Source organism: Lissotriton vulgaris, unplaced genomic scaffold, assembly GCF_964263255.1.
Source record: "Lissotriton vulgaris unplaced genomic scaffold, aLisVul1.2 SCAFFOLD_467, whole genome shotgun sequence".
Classification (NCBI taxonomy): Eukaryota; Metazoa; Chordata; class Amphibia; order Caudata; family Salamandridae; genus Lissotriton; species Lissotriton vulgaris.
In genome coordinates this window covers 70216-92776 of record NW_028253837.1, presented here as the reverse complement: position 1 = coordinate 92776, position 22561 = coordinate 70216, and the positions used below count along the sequence as shown (strand labels likewise).

Sequence of the window (22561 nt, the reverse complement as noted above, 5' to 3'; positions counted from 1 at the left end):
ATTGGACTGTTCTTAGCCAATAGGAGCGGCTAGGTGGAAACTCGATCCTGGTACATGGTCTCTAAAGATCAGAGGGATTAGTGTTCTTACTCAAAGGCTTGTTTTTTTTTGTGATTGCTTCAACAGTCGATTATTTTATGTATTCTGTTCGGCTATCCAGGAGATTGGAACTGCCTTCGGTTAAACGCAGCGCTTTATAGGCAATAATATAGACAAATATGTAAACGTTTTTAAAATGAAAGCAACATCTTATCTCTCTGTCCCAGACCCTCATGGAACCCACAGAACGTGTGGTCGGTGCTGCCAGAGTGCTGAACCATCAAAAAGGAGATGTTGACATCTATACGATTCAATTGTGTGTTGCTGTTTGGTATAGCGCCGACAATTTGCCTTTCAGACACTTCAGAGCGCACGATGTTCCAGAGTAGAACAGTAGAGCATTCTCGTGTTTTCCAACTGGATACACATAAATATTATTAGCCTACTGGTTCGTATTTTGTAGAGCGTTAACGGGGTGCCTTCAAGGCACATCAGAATGTTTTGAGAATCTGGAGTGATAGACGGAGCGAGGCACGCCATGCTGTATTCCTACCCAGCAAAAGACCCATTAATGCAGTTATTGGTGTTTTGCATAGCGCCAACACGCTGCCTTCCAGGAACTTAAGTGCGCTTAGATAGCCTGCAACGATTGATGAAACGCTAGGTAGGTACTGCGATCTTGCTTGCGAAGCAGAGACACATTTTTTTAGTTGTATGTGGATTTAGTTATTCATTGGTATTCTGTGTGGTGCCGACATGTTGCGCACATACACTTTATAGCGTTTCGAATGGGGGCAGAAAGTACCAGGCTCGTGCTAATCTTTATGGTAAAGAGACAGGTTTATTTATTTGGTTTTTTTCAAGCTTTGTATAGCTACTTTACACCACTTAAGCAGTCTGGAGACGGCGAAGGGTAAAATCTGGGCACATTCTATCATTTGCATACAAAATAAATAAATATTTTACATTTCACCAGGGCTGACTTTTGAAATTTGTGTAGCGAACGTATTTTGCCTTAAAGATACTTCAGTTAGCAGGAGAGGGATCACTTCACCTACAGGGGGGTCTATCTGGAGAGATTCTTGTCTTCAGTGTAGCGTCAACCGTGCCACGTTGTAAGCCCCCATGAAAGGTAGGAAAACAATGATGAAGGGACAGGCATTACAAATAAGATCACTGCAAGGGTAGTTTAATGATGTCTATAGGAGATTGAGTATTCACAAATGCATCAGAGGCTGTAAAACTGTTCTTGGGTACATTGTTTGCTTCCATAATGTTGTGTAACTTGGAGTTGAAGATGCATTCCATGTTTCTGACTTTACTTGAGGGAACTGGAGTAGCAGCAAATCAACATTTAATCCTACGTGTCTGCACAGTCTGAGCAAGGTTTCGGTATTTACTGTACTGATGCAAAGACAGTTTTGGCTTACCAAATGATTTACATGTGAGAGGCTCTCTTTAAAAATGTAGCGATTATCCACATCCTTGAATATTTTGATTTTGTTGTCGGCTTACAAGTGATAACCTAAATTGTAGTTCATCATTTCACTAAGTTGGAAAAACAGAGATAATGTGAATCCTGCAGGTCTTCGTAGAAGGCTACAGTTCTTTTGTATGAGCAAAGGTAACCTATTTTTATCTGTTTTGTACAATTTACTACGAATGACCTAAATGAATGCATAGCTATCGCCTCTGTTGATTGGGAGGTCATGAACCAGGGTTCACTGTGTCCAAGGGCGCTGATCGGTTAGTGAAGATCTAGAACAGAGTCTTAGCACTGGTCCTTGCTGATGTTCATTAGATAGTCTTGGCACTTCTGCTTGGAATTAAGTAAAACTGGAAATCACAGAGAAAGTGTTATTTTTCTTGGTAGGCGGAGAACTGGACGGCGATCACAGTTTTAACAAACATTGGTCTTGCATTTAGGCAAGTTTAAGCTATTGGCATTGTAAATGAAAATGCCTTATATTTATGTTTCGAAAACAAAAATAAAAGGCATTGTCATTTGCAATGTCAATAGCTCAAACTCTCATAAATGCGAGACCTATTGCATTGCAAATGCTTGTTTCTGTTGGCTCTCTTCTATTTTTGCTCATTATGGAAATTGTATGTATCTAATCTGTTTACTAAATTCTGTTATGTTTCCTATTGTTGACAAATAAAAATATTTTAAAAAGTGCACCATGACATGCGGAATGCACCTCTACCCTCAGTGTTCCTACAAAATAGCTCGGCATCAAAAGAGCACTATCCTTCCCCAATCACAATATCGCTGCCTAAATTCATACCATTGCTCAGAGCAGTATCTCGCCACAGCACAGTGATGTGTAAATGTCATGGTACTTGTAGAGCGCACTGTCACCAGACTGTCACCTTGCGGTGCCGCCTATTCGGCTTCCTGGCGCGGATACTCATACCGCTGTGGAACCCCTCCTGGCTTTCCCTGTGAAGAGTCCACTCCTGGGCACCCCCAGGGTGAAGTCAGGCTTCCTTAGCGCTGTTGGGGCCAGTGTGGAGGCTAAGCAAGCTATTGCCCAGAGTTGCAGCGTGGGGCCCGTGATTTGAATAGGTACCGAGGCGAGAATTAACAGGTCCGAGGAAATTGAGCCCGAGACCCCGCCGAGGCGGGAATCGAACCCTGGTCCCTGGCCAGAACTCTGCATCAGGGTCTTCCGCTCTAACCATTCAGCCACACTCCTCCACTTTGAGCCACACTCCTCTACTGCAACATAGTGCACCATTAGATAAAGTAGTATTCTTCTGTCCTCGAAGTATCACTATTTAATATAGTACCATCACAAGAAGCAATTTACCTACATCCTCCCAGAATATGCATACATAGAGGGGCTTTTGGTCAGTGGGTTTCTTTCATTGGTCTGTTGAAATGTCATTCACGTTTTGATTCTGCCCACCATAGCATGAATTGTCTGTCACATTTTGATTCTACCCATTACATTATAAAGCATGTGGCAATGGATCAGCCCACTTTATCCATTGGCTGCCTTCACTGTGAGTGACTACCCACTTGTGCACGCTGTTCACATCAACTTAAACATTGGTACCTTCTCTACAAAGCTCTTTCAATGTGTGCTTTTTAAATTTAAATTTTGTATATTATATTTTTATACCAGCTATTTGTTTTTGCTTGCTCTTCAGGTGCCAATCTAGTTGGTAATCTATTTCTGGTCTCCTTTCTAGGTCTGGCCTAAAGAAACCTTTAGCTGTTTTGCAAGCCTCATGCTATTTCAAAAATACCATACACAAGTACATACATATATAGAGGCCCTCAATCAACACTTTTTCAACATTGGTTTTTTCAAATAGAACTCAACTTCAGCTTTCAAGCAATTCTGTCCTCCCCTGAGGACATCTGGAGGCCAAAGTAAGGCAGTTACCATTGCACACAAAACCCAATACTGTAGCAAACATCATTACATGTGAAACCTAAAAACACACATTCATTCCCATTCTTTTTTTAAATGTACCATGCATTAAATATTTCTATATAAAAGACCAAGTCGACACCAGACCTGTTGGCTTTCCTAATGCTAGTTAAGTTTGCTGTTCTAAAGTATTTATGTGATACAAACAAAGTGGTCCCAGAATAAGAAAAAAAAAACAATATAGAACAATGGCAATAGATTATACACTGAATTCAGAGAAAGTTAGCAACATTGTTTTTAATCACAATCAGCTGATGCAATAAATTGCAATTAGTTCATAAAATGCATAAATATATACACACACTTGGTGCCCCTAAAGGAAGGGAAAGGTCAGGGTGGTGATGGACAGTGTAGGGAAACTAAATACGTGACAAATTAATAGTCAGTTTAAACCTTAGTATATAAAAAACGGCAAATGACCAACAATTCACAAATAAATCAAGATAATCTCATGCTTCGATGAAGAAAGCCAAAATGACAATTAACAGAAGCTGAGGGGAGAGAGGGTGTGTCGACGTTTCAACCCAAAATCGTTGCAGGTACAGGCTAGGACCTTGCTAGAGGGTCTTCATCAGGACGGTGAAAAAACAAGGTGGGGGAGACAATCTGAACAGAAAATAGTAATCAGTTAATCAAAATGGTCATAAAGATCCATATATGTCTTGCGCATAGTTATGGTAGGTCGAAAGGGTGATTACCAATGGGTCGCCTTATATCCGACTAGATTGTGGAAACACAACTACTCAGTGGGCAGTGGACATCAGGGGAGAGCATGAATCTGCAGTAAAACAAGAAAAAACAAAGATGGCAGTTAGCCAAAAGTGTCTGAACATCACATACAAATGTGTGTTCGATAGGGCAAACAACTCAAGTTTATAGAGCCAGAGAATAACTGTGGAGTGGTCCTTCTGAAAGGTGGAGGCAAAACAGTCCTGGAAGGGAGAGATATGCAAAGCACACCACCATCAGAGTAGTTGTAAAATAAAGAGTGTATTGAAAGTCACATAAATTGGGAGAAACTTACAGATGTAGAGCACGCTTCTCAAAATCGATTGACTGCGCCAGTGGGTGAAATATCTCGGGAGTCAAATATGATCCATTACTTTGTGGTAATGGCAGGGCCGAAGAGAATAAAAAGCGTGGCTACATGTCATTGTGAAATGTACCTGGTGAAGATAGAAAAGATCCCGAATACTGGTCGGGTTCGTCGTCTGTTTGTGGAATCTAGAAAACAACAAACGGGGGAAGCCAGCCAGGGCCAGGATACCACTCAGACAAAAGCAAGGAAACTACCGTAAACAGGTCCTCCCACAAAACGGGACCCCGTGTACCTTAGTTAAAAGCCTCACGCAATCTCAGCCGGAGGTCGGAGAGACGGTGATGATCAAGGAAACAGCCGGGTAAATACGGATCCTGTAAGACACGGATGTTTAAAGTTGCGTGTCAGGATAGCGTATCGAGATGATTTAAAATATCCCGAATATACAGTGAACAAAATGCCACATACCTTGGTGACTGAAAACTTCTAGTCACACACGGGGGGTCAGAACAGGACGCCTACTTGGTCTGCAAAGATACAAGCTGCCGTGAAGGTTCAGTTCCGGTAATATGGCTTGGGAGGTCACGTGTCCGGTGGGTAGAGGACAGCGAAAAAAGACTCGATACAGGGAATTCGAGTTAACGAAAAAGGACTTAAAGTAGTAAGACAGTGTCGGGATCCTAATTTATAAAATCAGCTATAGTGGCAAGTTGCAGAATTCTAGTTCGTTAAAGTAGGAAGAAAAAATAAAAAATGTATAACAACTGTGTATCATCCACCTGACCCTAATTACAAGAGTCGCAGCACGTTGGATGCAATATACTATCCAATTGCTGACTCCTTCTGGTGCAGTCTGGATCTGGAGGCTGTATAGTGTAACTGCAGCATTCCTGGTCCTAGTTTGGTTGCCAGTAACAACTTCATGGTACCCCGTGTAAAAAGAGGACTTGCCTTTAACATCTTTTAGTTATTTGGGCTGTGCGGAGACTCCTGTCTCCTTGTAAGCTGATGACAAAAGCAAGTCAATTCCTGCATAAATATAATAAAGAATTAAAGGTGTATTAACAAATTCTGCTTTTCACATATATAGTTCCTAATGCATTTCACGAAAAGCAAAAAGTAAATTCTAAGCTAATAGAAAGATGTGGGAATGTAATGATACTCTGGAATGATCCAGAACGTGTTTAACTGTGTCTCATGCTAATAGTGAAAGAATGGTGACCAGAAACTCCTTATAAATGTATAGAGCATATGTTGACTACACTAAAGTATTTATGTGACACAGTCCTGCCAAGTGTCACGTATAAGGCTTGATTCTAACGCATTTCAGTGTGGTAATCCGCATCACCCACTGAAATGCATTAGTCACGCATTATAGCGCTGCTCAGCCGTCAATGCAGAGCGCTACCATAATGTCATAACTGTGTAAGCAACAGTAGCGTGATGTGCACTGTTCCCGGCAGGTTAAGGGTCTGGCAGGTCGCAGCTCTGCAAGTTCTCTCTCACTACAACGATCAATCAATCAATCAGTGACACTTATAGAGCGCGCTACATACCCGTAGGGTCTCAAGGCGCTGGGGGGGGGGGGGGGAGGGGGGGGGGCCGCTACTGCTCGAACAGCCAGGTCTTCAGCTTCTTCCTGAAGGAGAGGTGGTCTTGGGTCAGGTGCAGGTCGGGAGGGAGGGAGTTCCAGGTCTTGGCGGCCAGGTAGGAGAAGGACCTTCCTCCTGTAGTCGCTCTTCGGATGCGGGGGACGGCGGCGAGGGCGTGGTTGGCTGATCGGAGGTGGCGTTTGGGAGCGTAGAAGTTGACTCGGCTGTTGAGGTAGCTCGGGCCTTGGTCGTGTAGGGCTTTGTGTGCGTGGGTGAGGAGGCGGAAGGTGATTCTTTTGTTGACGGGGAGCCAGTGAAGGTCTCTCAGATGTCCGGAGATGTGGCTGGTTCGTGGGATGTCGAGGATGAGTCTGGCTGAGGCGTTCTGGATCCGCTGGAGTCTCTTCTGGAGCTTGGCGGTGGTACCGGCGTAGAGGGCGTTGCCGTAGTCCAGTCGGCTGGTGACGAGGGCCTGGGTGACGGTCTTCCTGGTCTCGGTGGGGATCCACCAGAAGATCTTCCGTAGCATGCGTAGGATGTTGAAGCACGCCGAGGAGACATTGTTGACTTGCCTGGTCATGGAGAGGGAGGAGTCCAGGATGAAGCCCAGGTTGCGTGCATGGTCTGTCGGTTTGGGTGCGGTGCCCAGGGCGGGAGGCCACCAGGAGTCGTCCCAGGCGGAGGGTGAGGAGCCCAGGATGAGGACCTCCGTCTTGTCAGAGTTCAGTTTCAGGCGGCTGGTCGTCATCCACTCGGCTACCTCTTTCATCCCCTCGTGCAGGTTGGCTCTGGCGGGGTCGTTGGTCAGGGAGAGGATCAGCTGGGTGTCGTCGGCGTAGGAGATTATGCTGAGGTTGTGTTTGCGTACGATGGCCGCGAGGGGGCTCATGTAGACAATGAAGAGGGTGGGGCTCAGAGATGATCCTTGGGGGACGCCGCAGATGACTTCGGAGGCCTCTGACTTGTACGGTGGTAGGCGGACTCTCTGTGTTCTTCCGTCGAGGAAGGAGATGATCCATTCCAGCGCCTTGTCCTGGATTCCGATGTTGCTGAGGCGCCGTACTAGGGTGCGGTGGCAGACCGTGTCGAATGCCGCGGAGAGGTCTAGGAGGATGAGGGCCGCTGTTTCTCCATTGTCCATCAGGGCTCGGATGTCATCGGTGGCGGCGATGAGGGCGGTCTCGGTGCTGTGGTTGGCTCGGAAGCCGGACTGTGAGGGGTCGAGGGATACGTTTGTCTCGAGGAAGGCGGCCATCTGCTTGTTGACGGTCTTCTCGATGACTTTGGCTGGAAACGGGAGGAGCGAGATGGGGCGGTAATTCTTGAGGTCGGTGGGGTCCGCTGTTGGTTTCTTGAGTAGAGCGCTGAGTTCGGCGTGTTTCCAGCTCTCGGGGAAGATGGTGGTGTCGAAGGATGTGTTGATGATGTCTCGCAGGTGGGGTGCGATGACAGCGTCGGCCTTGTTGAAGACGTGGTGAGGGCAGGGGTCGGTCGGTGATCCGGAGTGGATGGAGTTCATCGTGCGGATGGTGTCTTCGGTGCTGATCGGGGTCCAGGCGTGGAGGGTGGTGGTGGGGGGTGGTTGCTCGGTCATGGTGTGCGTTGGTTGGTTGTTGAAGCTGTTGTGTATGTCCGCGATCTTGTTGTGGAAGTATGATGCGAGGGAGTTGCAGAGGTCTTGCGATGGGGTGACGTCGTTGTTTCCTGCGCTGGGGTTGGAAAGCTCTTTCACGATGTTGAAGAGTTCCTTGCAGTTGTGTGCGTTGTTGTCCAACCGGTCCTTGAATGCTGTTTTCTTGGCGGCGCGGATCAGCTGGTGGTGTTTCCGGGTGGCAAGTTTGAAGGAGGTCCTGTTGTCCGGTGTCGGGTCCCTTCTCCAGACTTTCTCGAGGGCTCGGCAGTTCTTCTTGGAGCTCTTGAGTTCGTCAGTGAACCATGGGGCCTTCTTGCTGCCGGGTCTGCTAGGCGGGGTCCTCAGTGGGGCGAGTTCGTCCGCGCAGTTGCTGATCCACTTCGTGAGGTTGTCGGCGGCCTGGCTGGGGTTGTACTTTGGCTGGGGGATGTACTTTGCAGCGCCGCGGGGACGTCACATCCTGCAGGCGGAGTGGGGAGTTTTGAGGAAGGTGCCCCTCCGTGCGGGCCGTTTTGCTGGTGGCACTGCAAATTGAATCATCAACAATATAAGTGTCTCCTCCTACATCGGATTCCAGGTGACTCTTCTGCAACACAAGTGACATGGGAGGGGACAGTCTGGCGCGAGCTCCTGGTGTTAAAATTCAGCACCCTTCACTTGGAGGGGGGCGGGCGGACGGCATCGGACCGGACCAGGCAGAGCTGACCCGAGCAGGACTGGGCCCGAGATGTTGGGCCGCTCCTGCACCTGGGTGCTTCAGGCCCTCGCACTGCTGGCTGCAAAGATTGAAATCAAATTATCCCATCTCATTACCCGGCTACTCGTGCAGCATGATGGTGGCAAACTACTAGAAGGGGTGCCACACCTGCGACTGCGTTTACCAGCCGCACTGGGTACAGAGACCAGCAGAGAGGTGAGTGGGCACTGTGGACGGTACAGCAGAGAGAGTCAGTGAAAGCCAGCGTCTCCTGACGGTTAGAGTGGCAGAGGGGAGGAGAAGGGCAAGGAGTGTTTAGGCTGTTGTGTATGTAAGTCCTCTGAGGCCTGTGGCAAATAACTGTCTCTTGCTGGAACCCCGATGGCTTATTACGTCATAGCAGGGACCTAAGATATTCTATTATGAACTATCATGCAATGTTTTTCTCCACCCCTACACGAGTGGATGCTGTTCGTTTAGGTCTAAATGCAGTGCTTGTGTGTGTTTTCGTCCTTATTTCTGGGTTTACTTTAGACCACGTAGTGTCTTTATCTAGAGCTAGCACCCCAGACAGTAGAGTCAAAGCACTCTAAATGGAAAGATAAGTGTGGAGGAAAAACATGTGGTAGGTGGCATTTTCGGCCGTGTGTCTTCAGATGAAGCAGCACTGCGCAAGGGATCCTTGTCATTCCAGAAGATCGTTACTCAGAAGGCAGTTTTCTGAGAATCCGTCACAATGAAGCTCCAAACAGATGTTTTAATTATCACTACTTTACCCACTGCGGTGGACTATCTACAACTGACTCTTCTATAACAAATATTTTTAATCATCCTCACTGAAAACCCATCCAAATTCAAACCTTAACAACACGTGAACTATAAATCTTTACACTAAGCCTTCACCAGACTGTAATATGTACAGTATCACTAACCCTACGTTTGTTTTAACCCTAGACTTAGTCCTATAAAGTACCTTATAGTACTACTCTATACACCTTGTATCTCTGTGTCTGGTTGCTTAGTGCTCTGCATGTGTTGCTGAGGTTCTTTCTAAGTGCCTGCCCCCTATCGAACCAGGCAGGGTGCAGGATCCTGAATGATTTTGATTTTGTTGTGGAGGGCACCACAGGAAAGTCAATCAAGAGCATATCTTTAACATGGTTCTCAAGCTCCTGGCCCCCCCCCCGGACAACATGATGACTGTCTTTCACTGACGCTGATGTCCCCCCTTATAGTATGATGTTCACACCCAAATAGCTGAGAGGTCCCATGTACATACCGCTTACAGGCTACCAGATTTCCTATATGGATAAAAGTTAGACTTAGTCCAGACTTGATCACCTTGGATTGTGGCTTTATTTTGCTCGCAAGAATGTGTTACTCCTAGTCGTTAAAATGTCACTCATAATTACATTGAAATTATGAAAATGTCACACATAGCAATTTGAAACCTTGGCAGCTATGGTGGCAGTCTTAAATTCCACATGCCAGTAATTTAAGTGCTTATTGTATATTTTCTTATTGTCACCATTATAAAATACTGGTCAAATGCATTTCAAAAATTAAAGCTTTTTGTAACACTTGTAAAACAGCCCCATCCGTTTTTTTTATTTGATATTTTTCATTGTAAGCATATAAGTCAGTTTTCTTCTTTTTATGTTTGTAACATATGCTTGCAATAAACAAATGTAAAAACAAAAAAAACAACTGTTGCACCAGCACACCAACACCAGGCCTATTGGTTTTGATACTGCTTGTCTTGACAATAACATTGACATCTGCATAAAATGTGGCACACAATTATGCATTAAACTAACTTTTGGTACATCAAAGTATGAAAGGGGCTGAAACAAAGGTATAGGGAACAAAAATGCTTGCTCTCTTCTACAGTCAAAACTACTGAATAGAATTAAATCAAACCTTACATGAAATTCGAAATATTTCTCAAAATGCAAACTGTGGTTCAGTGTAAATACAGTTGGTAGTTTTTGAGATATTTGGGTTAAAAAACAGTCGGGTAGACGTCAAAGGTTCAACTTACAGATTCCTTAGGGGTTTATTGTCTGTTTTGGAATCTCCAAAGGATCTTAGGATAATATATTTGAATAATAAAGAATCTGATTGGATGATAAAACATTCTTTACTTTTGTTCAGTGTGGGATCTGCTGGTATTCACATTCTAATTGGCTCATCTAAACTGAACATGTTTGTTGCTGCTGTACTTATGTGATGCAAGGAGCCTGAGAGTATCTTTAAAATAAAATGCAGGGAAAGATAAAGGGGGCTAGGGCTCTTACTCTGACCCCTGAGAGGATGAGGTGGGTGTCTTTGAGGGCAGTTATTGTCCCTCAAACATTTTCACCAGATGATTGAGAAGTGTGGCTCACTGGTTAGAGGAGGCAGACCTGGAAGCAGAGGTCAGCCCGGGACCAGGGTTCAATTCCCCGCCTCGGCAGGTCTTGGGCACAAAAATTCCACGGACTCGACAATTCTCGCTCCGGTGCCTACTTGATTCACGGGTTCACACTCTGCGACTCTGGGCAATAGCTTGCTTAATCTCCACAACAGCCCCTCGCGGTGGGATGCCTGGCTTTCACCTTGTGGATACCCTGCCGGGGTTATCTCTCAGGGGAATTCCAGGACGGGTTCCCTAAGCAAGCACTTAGATTCCGGGTCGGTGATTTGCGCTATATAAATACATGTACATTCACGGCTCTAATAGCTAAACTACAGTCCTTTAAATCCTCGGTTTTTGGTATGTTTTAGATCTTCATTCTGTTGGAATCTTAGAATGCAAGAATCCAGCTGAAACTGTTGATCCAGGGTGCCATTGTATATTCTCACACTTAAAACAATGCAAGAAAAAAAAAAAGAAAACTCAAAGTGATTTGTGCTTCGTGGAAGCAAGGCCCTGCCCTAATGCTCCACTATGGACACTTAAGCTGTGCACATTGGAGTTATTTCCACATGGGGACTGGAGATGGAGGCTGGCCAAAAGCCACGTACAGTACCCAAAGAAGCGGACATGGGTGTTAGCACAAGGTCAATTCTAAGGGCCTACCTGTACATTAATCTGACTTTCCTGAGATGTAGGTGAACGCTATGAAGTACAACAAGAAAAGGTAGATGTGATTGTGCTGGAATATTGCTTCTGGTGAATTTGATAGTGGGATTGACAGGTTTAATAAAATTAGTAAATTCTTCCTGTGTCTTGCCTGTAAGCCATCCTGTAAATAAGCAGTTTTTATCACTTGTGTGCCGTCCTCATGAATATAGCGTTGTATCATTTACAGATCTTGCCCATAACAACTGTGGTTGATGGCCTTTCAATGGATCTTGACATAAGAGCTTCAGCTAAGACCACAAGATCATCATCATATGGTAAACTGGTGTATTGTAACATCAGTTGCTGCCAGGAAAGAGTAATCCGCAAACCAATAGCTTTGGTTTACTGTGTCAATAATGGCACCTAGTCCCTATTTCACACTTTGACCATGTAGCTACATTTGGTCCTTTTAAGTGCAGTTTGGTGCTTCTCTCATGTTGGCACCATAGGTAGCTCCACAGTGTCACCTCTCTGTTGATGTATCCTTGGTTAGTTCATTCACGTACTCAAAAAATGATACTATGGAAAAAATAACGGTTGGACGTTAAGTACTTTTGTTGCTAAAAACTTGCATTATCTGTCTTATTGCATTTTGGAAGTAATCTTCGTATATTTACCTTCTGATTACAAAAACAGTCCTGCAAGTTAGAAATCATGATTTGAGATGTATTGTTTTTAAAAAAAAACTGTAGTTCTAATGACAATGTTGCTTTGTCCTTTACCCACAGCTCCAGACTTGCAGGCACCTTTGATCGCAAGCTTTGTCGCATTTGCCTTTGTCATTGTTATCGCTGTAGCAACATACAAATTGTTCAAGATCGACATTGTACTGTGTTACCGACATTCCCTTCATCCTATCATAAATAAAAAAGGTATGTTTGAAGGATCATTCAGTAAACATTATATTTGGGTTTAGTTAATTTGCAGCCTACTACTGTTGTCTCAAAAGTTAGTTTTTTGATTCTTCTTTTCAGTGTCTATAACTTTTTTTTTTTAAATAATTTTTTTAATTTAGTATCATGAAGTATGAAGTGCGACTTGCTTTGAGTGTGCTGCTGCCTCCAAATACATAGTTACCTGTGTTAAGGAATCATGCATTTTTTTTTTTTAACATCGGTGTGGCGAGCATTCAAATGCTAGTAAAGTACCCCTGCGATTGGACCCAACACAGATTAAACGAAGTGCCTGGGTCTCAAACTGCAACCGAGGGGTTCAATAACAAATGAAGGGCATGAAGTTTGAGGAAAGTCTGGTAGATACAGAAAAATCATATAGATACTACCATTGCATAATGTAAGAATGTGTTTCAGACTGGAATGTATTTTTTGATAACTAAAACTTTAATAATCTGGTCAATTTCATCACCCATGATTTTCAGTCCATACACAGAGCCCCCGAGAGGTGCAATTGCTGCTGGTCTGTGTGCCTCACTATGGTCATCATATTTTGTTTTTTCCTGATGGTCAATTTGGTGGCCTCATGGCAATCAACCCGGTTTCCTTACCAAAAGCAAATTTGTTATTTATGCCATCAAGTAAATGCAAACAAAATTGTGCAGACTTTGTTATGAACTATTGACGTGGACGTATTCTCTACTGTAGATGGGATGTGGGTAAAATTCGAAAAAAATACCTGGCTACAAAATCTTTCCACCAAACAAGGGGCAGGATGTAAGAACATACTCTTCGCAGAAAGTGGTCGCAAATCTGGCACTACTTTTTCGGCCAGTGTTTTATTTTGCAAAATGGCCCATGTACTATATATTGCTTTGCGAAATCATCAGTCATGTGGGGTTGCAGAACAACCTGTCTAATGAATATAAATTACACAGGTTTGTGACCCCCTCTGTTGATTGGTTATAATCACACGAATGGTGGCCTGCAAGGGACGCAGAGCAACATCCTTGTGATTGCATTCACAAACTGAAAACTTAAAAAAAAAAAAAGGTTTTGAAAAGCCTGTGTCCCTTAAAAGCTAGTGCGGCTTTTAAAACATAATTTTTCCGTTTGTTAAACATCAGAGGGAGCAGGCAGTAAACCAGTGCCGGCACCGCCCCCAACTAGTCACCCATATCGTCACCCATCTCGTCAGAAAATTTACTTTTAAAAAGCAGAGTTCGGGGGACAGTTTACGGTCCATCCACATGTTAATTTTTCACTATACCAGTTTTTTATCAGGCAGATGTGATATGATTCTATAAAAAGAGTCCTTGTTTTAACTTTTAGGAAAGCGTATGTTCATTACGGTGGGCCTGAGTTGGTTTGTGTGAGAACCCAATGGCAGTAGGACTGACTTATTTATTATAGGAAGCTGTTAAAGGCATCAGGCATTTAGGGGTAGATTGTTATTGTACTATGTTAAAGCCTGTAGACTGGTATTTTTTTTACATGTAATCTCATAATTACAATAGTAGGCATGGATGGGTTTGGTATTGGTCACCAACTGACTAACCCTAAAGGTGTTAAAAGATTTTCACCATAATAACCCTCATTCTGCCCTCTTAAAAGGGGATGTATATTGTTTTGCCAACTGTAAATTAGTACATATTTGTAATTTCATGAATTTATGCCTGATTTGTGCCTTGTATGGAAGGTTGAGCTTAACACATTATGCTTGATTTGGGCATGATGACAACTCGAAGATACAGGTTGTAGACCTTAGTGGTTCATTGGGAAAGGTTTATCAGGTGCCGTAGGTCTGATCCATTTATAATGAAATGTTGTGACCAATTCAATATGCCCAACTCATTTATTGAGAGTCAGTTGGCCTTTAAGGATGGATTGTTCTTACACTGTGTTAACGTCTATAGACAGGTTCTTTATTACATAGAATCTCACAAATTCTTGGAGTAGACAAGAGCTTTGGCGTTGATTATTTCTCTTCTGAAAAACCCTGAAGGAGTAGACTGCATGGAGCAGTGGGCCAGTCCTCTTCAGCCATTTTATGCTATTGCCCGGTTATTGATGGCATTTTGCCTGAGTACATGCACAGCTGCTTAAGCATGTGTATGCTTCAGTGTTAGGACTGGAAGTGGGTACTTTGACTTTCCAGTTTACTCTTTTCTAGTCTCCTTTTATTCATCTCCTTTTTTATTTAGTTTGGTTTGGACTTATTCCATGGTGGATCATTGTTTTACCCTTCCCAGATGGCTGCCATATTTAAATGCAACACATTAGCCATCTTTGACCTGTACAACAGTGGTAAACTTTACACAGTCCCACTCCAAGATTGCTGTCCAATGAGATGGTTTCTGAGCTGACATTTTAGAATAGTATTCTGCTTAGTTCATCATTCTCTTACTTTTTCAAGGTGGCTGAAACGTGGCTGCCATGCTGGAAATTTAGAACATTGATACTCTATGCACTATACCATTTCAATTTTGTAACCCATTGCTATATTTCAGTTTTCACTTATTTATTGGAAGTCTATACCTTCTATGTTTAGGCAGTAATGTTTTTCCTTTGGTTCTACTTTATTCATTTCATTTAGCTTGCATATAATTATTGAATGTGTGTTTGTGTCTTATTGCGCATCAGTGAGTGGGTGAATGTATGATGAGTTATTGAGTGCTTAAACTCACTAGAGACGCACTTTCAGTTATAAACTAGGTCTGCTGCCATAGCCAATGCTATATTAATAATATTGTTCAGTATCCCATTGTTTCTAAGTTATGTTTGTGCTTTATTTAAAAAAAAAATATTTTTTTTTGGTCCTAATCTCACCTTTCAAGCCTCTGCGGGTCTTATGAAGCCGCCTTCTCAGTCTGACGCCCCCACGGCTTACCGCACTCGCTTGGGTCATCCGACCTGCCTCTTCTTTTTGTAAGAGGCCCTGGTGTAATCATAAGACCAAGGGTGTTTACAGTAATCTTAGAGTCTTACCCCAGCCCACGAGAGGGTGCCATATATTCGTTGCCTTGTCCTTCACTCCATCATACTCTAACCGTGACATGGTGAATGCAGCTTTGAGCCAGTCTTCCCTTTGGGGGGGTAGGGGGTCCTTCCACCTCTTGCACACCTCCCTTCTAGCCAGCAATATCAAATACAATAATAAACCCCTATCTTTCTGAGAGAGGGTCTGGCTAAGGCATCCATCATCTCCGAAAAACACCAAAGACATGTTGATTTATATAATGATTTTGAAAATGTCTCGTATGTTATCTCCCACCTCAGCCCTAAATTTTACAAGTGCTGGACATTCATAGAAAATGTGTATGTCATCTGCAAGAGGTGTTGCACACCTAGGGCATTTAGGGGCGGGGTGTGGGGCGAACTTTGCAATTTTTGCGGGGGTATAGTAAAGTCTATTAATAACTAAGAAATGTTTTTTTTTTTCTTCAAACAAGCAGGCTTGACGTATCTGTACATGATCTTTAGAGATGGTTCATATAGGGAGTCTGTTTGCGGCCCAAGTGGGGTATCTATCCAAACTGCAGAGAAGGGGGGTACCGCTTGGTCTTCAACATCCAGCAAGCTGTTATACCATATAGATATTTCTTTGAGTGGACGGTTAGCGCTCAACAGGTCTTCAATATCTCTGTTCCCGCCGGTCTCCCCCTTTTCTGCTTCATACCATGATGTTAACTGCATGTATTTAAATCTTGAGAGTCCTGGCCCGATCTTTACCTTTAGGTACTCCCATGGATGAATCCCCCCGGAATCCAGCAGTTCAGACCAGTTTGTAATACCTGCCCTTCTTATCGCATTCTCAGAATTGTACCCAATGCCCTAGCTGCGCCTGAGCCTATACCATAGCTCCAGGGCTACCCTCAAAACCTTCAACCGCACCCTCTTGAAAAACCTCGGTGACCCAAACTTGTACAAAAACGCTGGACCTTCTCCGCCTCCTTCCACCCGCACCATTTCGCCCAATAGCCTCCCCCAGGCTGATTCCCCCGGTTTTACCAGCAGCATTCGGATGCTTTTAAAGTGGAAAGCTGCCGCATACAGCCTGACATCCGGAAGGGCTAACCCGCCTTTTTTTAGTCTGTGCCTTAGTTTTTTCCATGCCAAACGGACCCCTTTATTGCCCCAAATAAAACTCCCGATTTTTTTCTGTATTTTCATTAAGCTGTTACTCACAAATATTAATGGAATTGAAGAAAAAAGATAAGACAACTTGGGTAATGTTGTCATCTTTACCAGGTTGGTTTTTCCATATATAGTCATGGGACGATTACTCCATCTGTTAAAAAGACTATCCATTTCTCTCACCACCCTCTTAAGATTTAGCTCAGGTATCTTTTTGAGATCTTTTACGATATAAATCCCCAAGTATCTCATCTCAACACTCACTTTCCCTGACCACTCCACATTCCAACACATCACCTCTGTCTTTGTTTTGTTGACAAAAAATCCTGAGAGCAATCCGAACTCACACATACTCTCTTCTGCCCTCGGGATAGCTGTCTCAGGGCCCCCTGTATACAATATCAGATAGTCAGCGTATAGGGCTATTTTTGAGCTGTATTGATCTGATCTAAATGGAACTATTGAGTCGTCCAATCTAAGCATCTGGGCTAATGGTTCCACATATAGATTGAACAGGAGGGGCGACATCGAGCACCCCTGCCTAGTTCTCCTCTGAATATTAATACTCTCCGTCAGGGCCCCATTTAGAAGTATTCGAGCAGTGGCACCTTGGTAGCAATTTTGCAGAGTTTGTATAAAAACTGGACCAAACCCCATGGCTCTCAGAACTTCCCATAAATCTGCCCAGCAGACTCTGTCGAAAGCCTTGGCCGCGTCGACAGTGACCACGGCCAAGGGCTCTGTCCTCTGAATGGCCAGGTCTATGTTGCCGATCAGGAGCTGCATTTGTTCCTGGATGTGTCTCCCTGCAACGAACCCTTTCTGGTCCGGGTGTATTAACTTTGATGTTAATTTAGCCAATCTCCCTGCTAAAATACCCATAAAGATCTTATAATCTGCATTTAGCAGGGAGAATGGACGGTAGGAGTCCGCTTTTTTGGGTCCTTACCAGGTTTTAAAATCAGGACTATTATAGCCTCCTTCCATGTATTAGGGACCATACCTGTTAAACTATAGATTGAATTAAAAGTGTCCCCCGCTGGTTCTAACGGCTCATTCTTAAGATGTTTATATATCTTGCTCGGGAGTGCATCTGAACCCGCAGCTTTTTTGTTCTTTGATTTCGTGATCTGAGTAGCTATCTCCTCCAACGTAAAAGGGGCATCTAAGATGTTTTTACTTTCTTCTGAGAGTACTGGTAGTTGTTTATTTCTGAGGAATGTCTGTATCGAACTCAACTGGGGGGCCAGATCTTCTCTATACAACTCTGAAAACATGGAAAGAAGGCAGGTCTGTATGTCGTCGATCTTATTAGAGGCTACCCCGCTATCGTTGATGTTAAGTTCCTTAATATCATTTCTGACTGTCAGACCTGGCTTTCCAGGCCAGTAGAGCACCCGCCTTCTCCCCATACTCAAAGTTCTGCACCCCTCTCGCAGCCCACTGTGCCCTGCACTTAGCCTCCAATTTCCCTCTATATTCTGCTCTTGCCTCTTCAAGCTTGCCCGAGATCCGAATGAGTTGCTCTTGGTCTCCGTTCCTAACTTCATCCCTTTCTCTCTCCAAGCCACTTATCTTCCCCTCAATGTTTTTTAATACCTCCGCTTCAGACTTGTTCTTATAACAAATAATTCCATGGAGTTTCCCCCTGAGCCAGGCCTTATAGACATCCCATACTACATCAGGTGATGTGGAACCTGAGTTCAATACAAAGAACTCCAAAGAAGGGGCCTGCACCGCCGCAATCACGTCGGGGTCTAATAGCTTCGCCCTGTTAAGCGTCCACCTAGATGTTTGCCGATGTGCCTCCTTTATCTGATATACCACTTGTAAAGGCGCATGGTCGGACAAGTGACTCGGGAGGACTAGGATCGCCCCTAGATTGACTATAGATCCTCTATCCATAAAGATATAGTAGATCCTGGAAGAATGAGAGTGCTTCTTGCTATGAAACGTAAAGCCCTTCTGGTCTCCCTTTATCTCCCTCCATACATCAACTAAATCCATATCGTGCATCATATTGACTAATGCCAGACGCACCTTCACAGCTCCTATATAATGACTTAAATTGGATCTGTCCTTTAGAGGGTCCATCAACACATTAAAATCTCCTCCTATCACGTGTGGTGGAGGTTCCAACATCAACACAGATTGTAGTTTGTGGATATATGACGGATCATCCGTGTTTGGGCCATAAAAAGAAGCACAGACCATCTCGAAGTTTTCAAATGCCAAACAAACAGTCAACCACCTTCCAGAGGTGTCTGATTGTTCTTTTCCTATAGGGCAGGGAGTTCCTTGTTTAATTAGTATTGCAACCCCTCTGTTTTGTGCTGTCTGTCTTGATGCACTGAAAAACTTTACCCATTTAACCGTGGAGAAGACTGCGGTGCTCTCTTCCCAACTCAAATGCACCTCAACCCATTGACATTCCATGAAACAAATCTAACCCCTTTATTCCTTAATGTCATATCAGCCATATTCCTCTCTTCCTACTGAATGACACTGTCTGTTTCACACAAAAAATTACTAAGGCTATACAAAGGTTTAGATGAGGATAAAAAATGTTTTTTTCCTTTTTTCCCACTGCTCCCCCACCACGTCCCACCCTGCCCCCCCTCTAAAACATTTTTTAAAAAGGGGTTCGAAAGAGAGGAGAGCAACAAGTTTTATAAAAATATTAAGTGCATTAAAGTTAAACGTAGGTCATAAACTTGCTAAATTCGTTTGACTTTGCAGCAATAAATGAGACTGAACTTTGACTAACTTTGACTTAGCTTAAAGATAGTCTATAAATCCTTTTTTGTTTTTTTTGTGTTTTTTAATCATTACTCATTCTTTTTCAGCTTCAGATGGGAAGATTTACGATGCCTATGTTATGTTTCCTAAGGGGAGTGAATATCACCAACTTTACACCGTAGACCTATTCGTACTCAAAGCGCTGCCTGAGGTTCTGGAGAAGCAGTGCGGATATAAATTATTTATTTTTGGGCGGGATGACTTGCCGGGCGAAGGTACACCTTACTCTTCATAGTAAAAACAATGATTTGCATGTTAAGTTGTCACAAATCGTTCCCTCTTGTAAATCTTTCCCTTGTCTTTGCTTTTTTTGTGTGTGCTCCAAATGTATCTTTTCACATTGGTTGCATTCGTATGTGGGGGATGTCAACGTATTGTAGTGTACGGATCCCTTTGCCTAATGCGAGGGCACAGTGTTGTACAGATCCTTAATATAGTAAACATACATTTATTCAGCGGTTAGGCTTGTCATTGCAAACTGGTTTATAAGGGACTATTTGGTCAGCTAATTAGTCCCCATTCGTCAAATCATGTTAACCCCACAGAGGGAGTACTTTTTGAGTATTCTCAAAGACTGTTTCCCTATCTGTTTGCAGAAAAGGAAAGAATTTCCCCTGTTTATCATGTGGCCATAGGGAATGGGGTTTATGTGGAGAAGGTGCTGGAAAATCAGAGAGTTGTAGATTTGCATCCATAGTCGTTTCTAACTTTAGGAATTCAAAAATAAGACTAGTGGACCAGCACAGACTAATTTCTGTGCTTCTAAACTTGTGCTTGCTTTTGTAAACTGAGCCATATTCCAGAGGTGGAATATAGACATCAAGCATCTGGCTATGGACTCGCATCCATAATGTATTGTTGTATGCATGTAAATAGTCGTAGTGAATACTCCAGGTAGACACGTTTTTAACATCACTCGTTCTAGATTCCTAATGTTTGAACATATTAGATATTCTATTGAGAGGAATCTAAAGTGCTTAATGTCTTTTATTTTTTATTTTTAGAATGATGTGCTTTTACCAAGACGAATATTATAAATTTATTGTGAAAATGTCACGAATTATATCACAATTTAGACCGGAAATGACGAAGAGTTGATTTGTAATTTTTATTTTGCCTGTTTTTTACATCCTTTCTTTTTTTGTTTTTGTTTTGCCTTACCGTTTACAGCTGTGGCAGATGTCATCGATGAAGCAGTTAAAAAGAGCAGAAGGCTGATACTGATTCTAACCAGAGAGACGTCACACAAAGACTTCCTGTATAATGAATTTGAACAGTGCATCGCTCTTCACGACTCGCTACTGAGCAACAAGACTCAAATCATTTTAATAGAATTGGAGAAAATAGACTACTCCAATGTGCCAGAATCTGTGAAGTACATCAAAGGAAATCGAGGGACAATCTCATGGAAAGGAGATTTCACAGGCAAGGAGACCCTTTCCCCAAACACAAGGTTTTGGAAGAGGGTCAGATACCGGATGCCACCAGCACCTGGCTCTTCTTCAGGAGAAACATCTTTTATTCCTGCCGTCTAAGGAGCCGACAAAATGTAACAGTTGTTTCTAGGACACCAAGATGGAGCATTGTGTGCCTATTTTTACATTTTAATTTCACTGCAGATCTTAAAGTGTTTGTGAAGATGGATGTGGGCAAAATTTTGACACCGGGATGGATCAGATTATGTTCGGCATGCAACTGTTTGTACTCTGTTGTAATTAGAACAAATGTGTTTTTTTACCCCATGGTTACACTTTATAACATGATTCAAAAAACCGCCCTCACCAAGTAGTGTCAGCATATTAATAGTGAATTTATAGTCACTGTCTCCCTTGGGTGTCCTGGCAATACATTAGAATTACATGTTTGTATGCATGTCCTGCTGTCTAATTGTGGAAATTCTATAACATTTGCACTTCGACATGCAAATATGTGTTTTAATTCAGAAGTGTTACATGTAGTTTGGACTCATAGCATCAGCCCAAACACAGTTGCAGTTACCACAGGCAAGTTTTGCAAACCATGTAAAGCTGTGTAAACAGGGGCCAAAAGATGACTTTTCTTCAAGTACTGTGCTATATATTTGCATTTTGTCCAGTCCGGGTGTGTCATTTCTGAAATCTCAGATAGTCGCTGGATCCCCACAGAAGATAAAAAAAGCATCCATCAAAAGGCTATTCCATTAGACACCCAAAATGCCTAATAAATCCGTTTGTGTCCTTCCACTATTATTCTCTAAAGAGTTCACTTGGTTTTAGGTCCAGGATTAACAGATTTTCAATCAATGTAATGGCGATTGAAGATGGTGCAAACTTATCAGGGTTGGAAGTGCAACTACTCACCCGTGAGGGTCTCAAGGCGCCGGTGGAAAAGCGGCTCTCTTCAGCGCTGTGATCATCCGAAGAACCTGGTCTTGAGGTCCTTCCTGATCTGGGGCAATGTGGGAGATTGCTACAAGTGGAGTGGGATTAAACACGGAGGTATGGACATACATCAATGTACTGTTTGCAAGTGGGAGTACCTCAGCAGTGATGTTTTATCATGAACACCTAGTATACCTGTCTGTGATATCTGCTAAAACAGCCACGTCTGGAAATTCCATGTAAATAGTTGTGTATACAAAAGCATATTTTGCACATTTTTATATTCAACAAATGTCCACTACAGAAGATTAAAGAAACTGAATTTACATTTTTGGACAATAAATCGTCCATCTTCATTTTCTTCACGAGTTTCCATCAGCTTCACTCCTAATTTGTGCTTTCAGACCAAACTGCTAACTTAAATTGCAGTACTGCTCATTGAGCCTGTCAACTTCCTTGGTTTCTAACTCACTCAAGCACTACTTTATTTGATTACTTTTAAACTCAAGAGCCATTTTTAGTGTCGCTTACTAGAGCAATCACTTTGTACCATATAACACCTGTTTGCCCTTTCCATTTGGCAATGCCCCAGTTTCACAGCACTACTACTGTGAATGTGTGATTATATACGATTATTTTTTCACCATCTACTTTGTCAATAGTGATAAAAGGGTTATTGTTGTCGGTTTTTAAGGTGCTTTCTTGGTTTGCAAACAAACAAATAGTGAAGTCCTAGTAAGTGTATTGCTTTCTTTCAAAGAAAACATTTCCCTTACTCGACGTGCATTTTGTGGTGACCAGCTTTCCATGAAAGCATTTTTTT

General features: G+C 43.1%; 1 protein-coding gene across 5 annotated transcripts in view; it reads left to right on the top strand.

The window, feature by feature from the left end:
* The window catches only part of LOC147660729 (interleukin-1 receptor type 1-like), a 158059-nt gene extending 135978 nt beyond the window's left edge, over positions 1-22081 (top strand). For all 5 annotated transcript variants that reach the window (XM_086951501.1, XM_086951505.1, XM_086951504.1 and 2 more), the window contains 3 exons: positions 12278-12421; positions 19426-19593; positions 20549-22081. In XM_086951501.1, the coding sequence (XP_086807627.1) occupies positions 12278-12421; positions 19426-19593; positions 20549-20913 (677 nt within the window). In that variant the 3' untranslated portion in view covers positions 20914-22081. The remainder of the gene's footprint in view (positions 1-12277; positions 12422-19425; positions 19594-20548) is intronic.
* Positions 22082-22561: the final 480 nt, after the last annotated feature.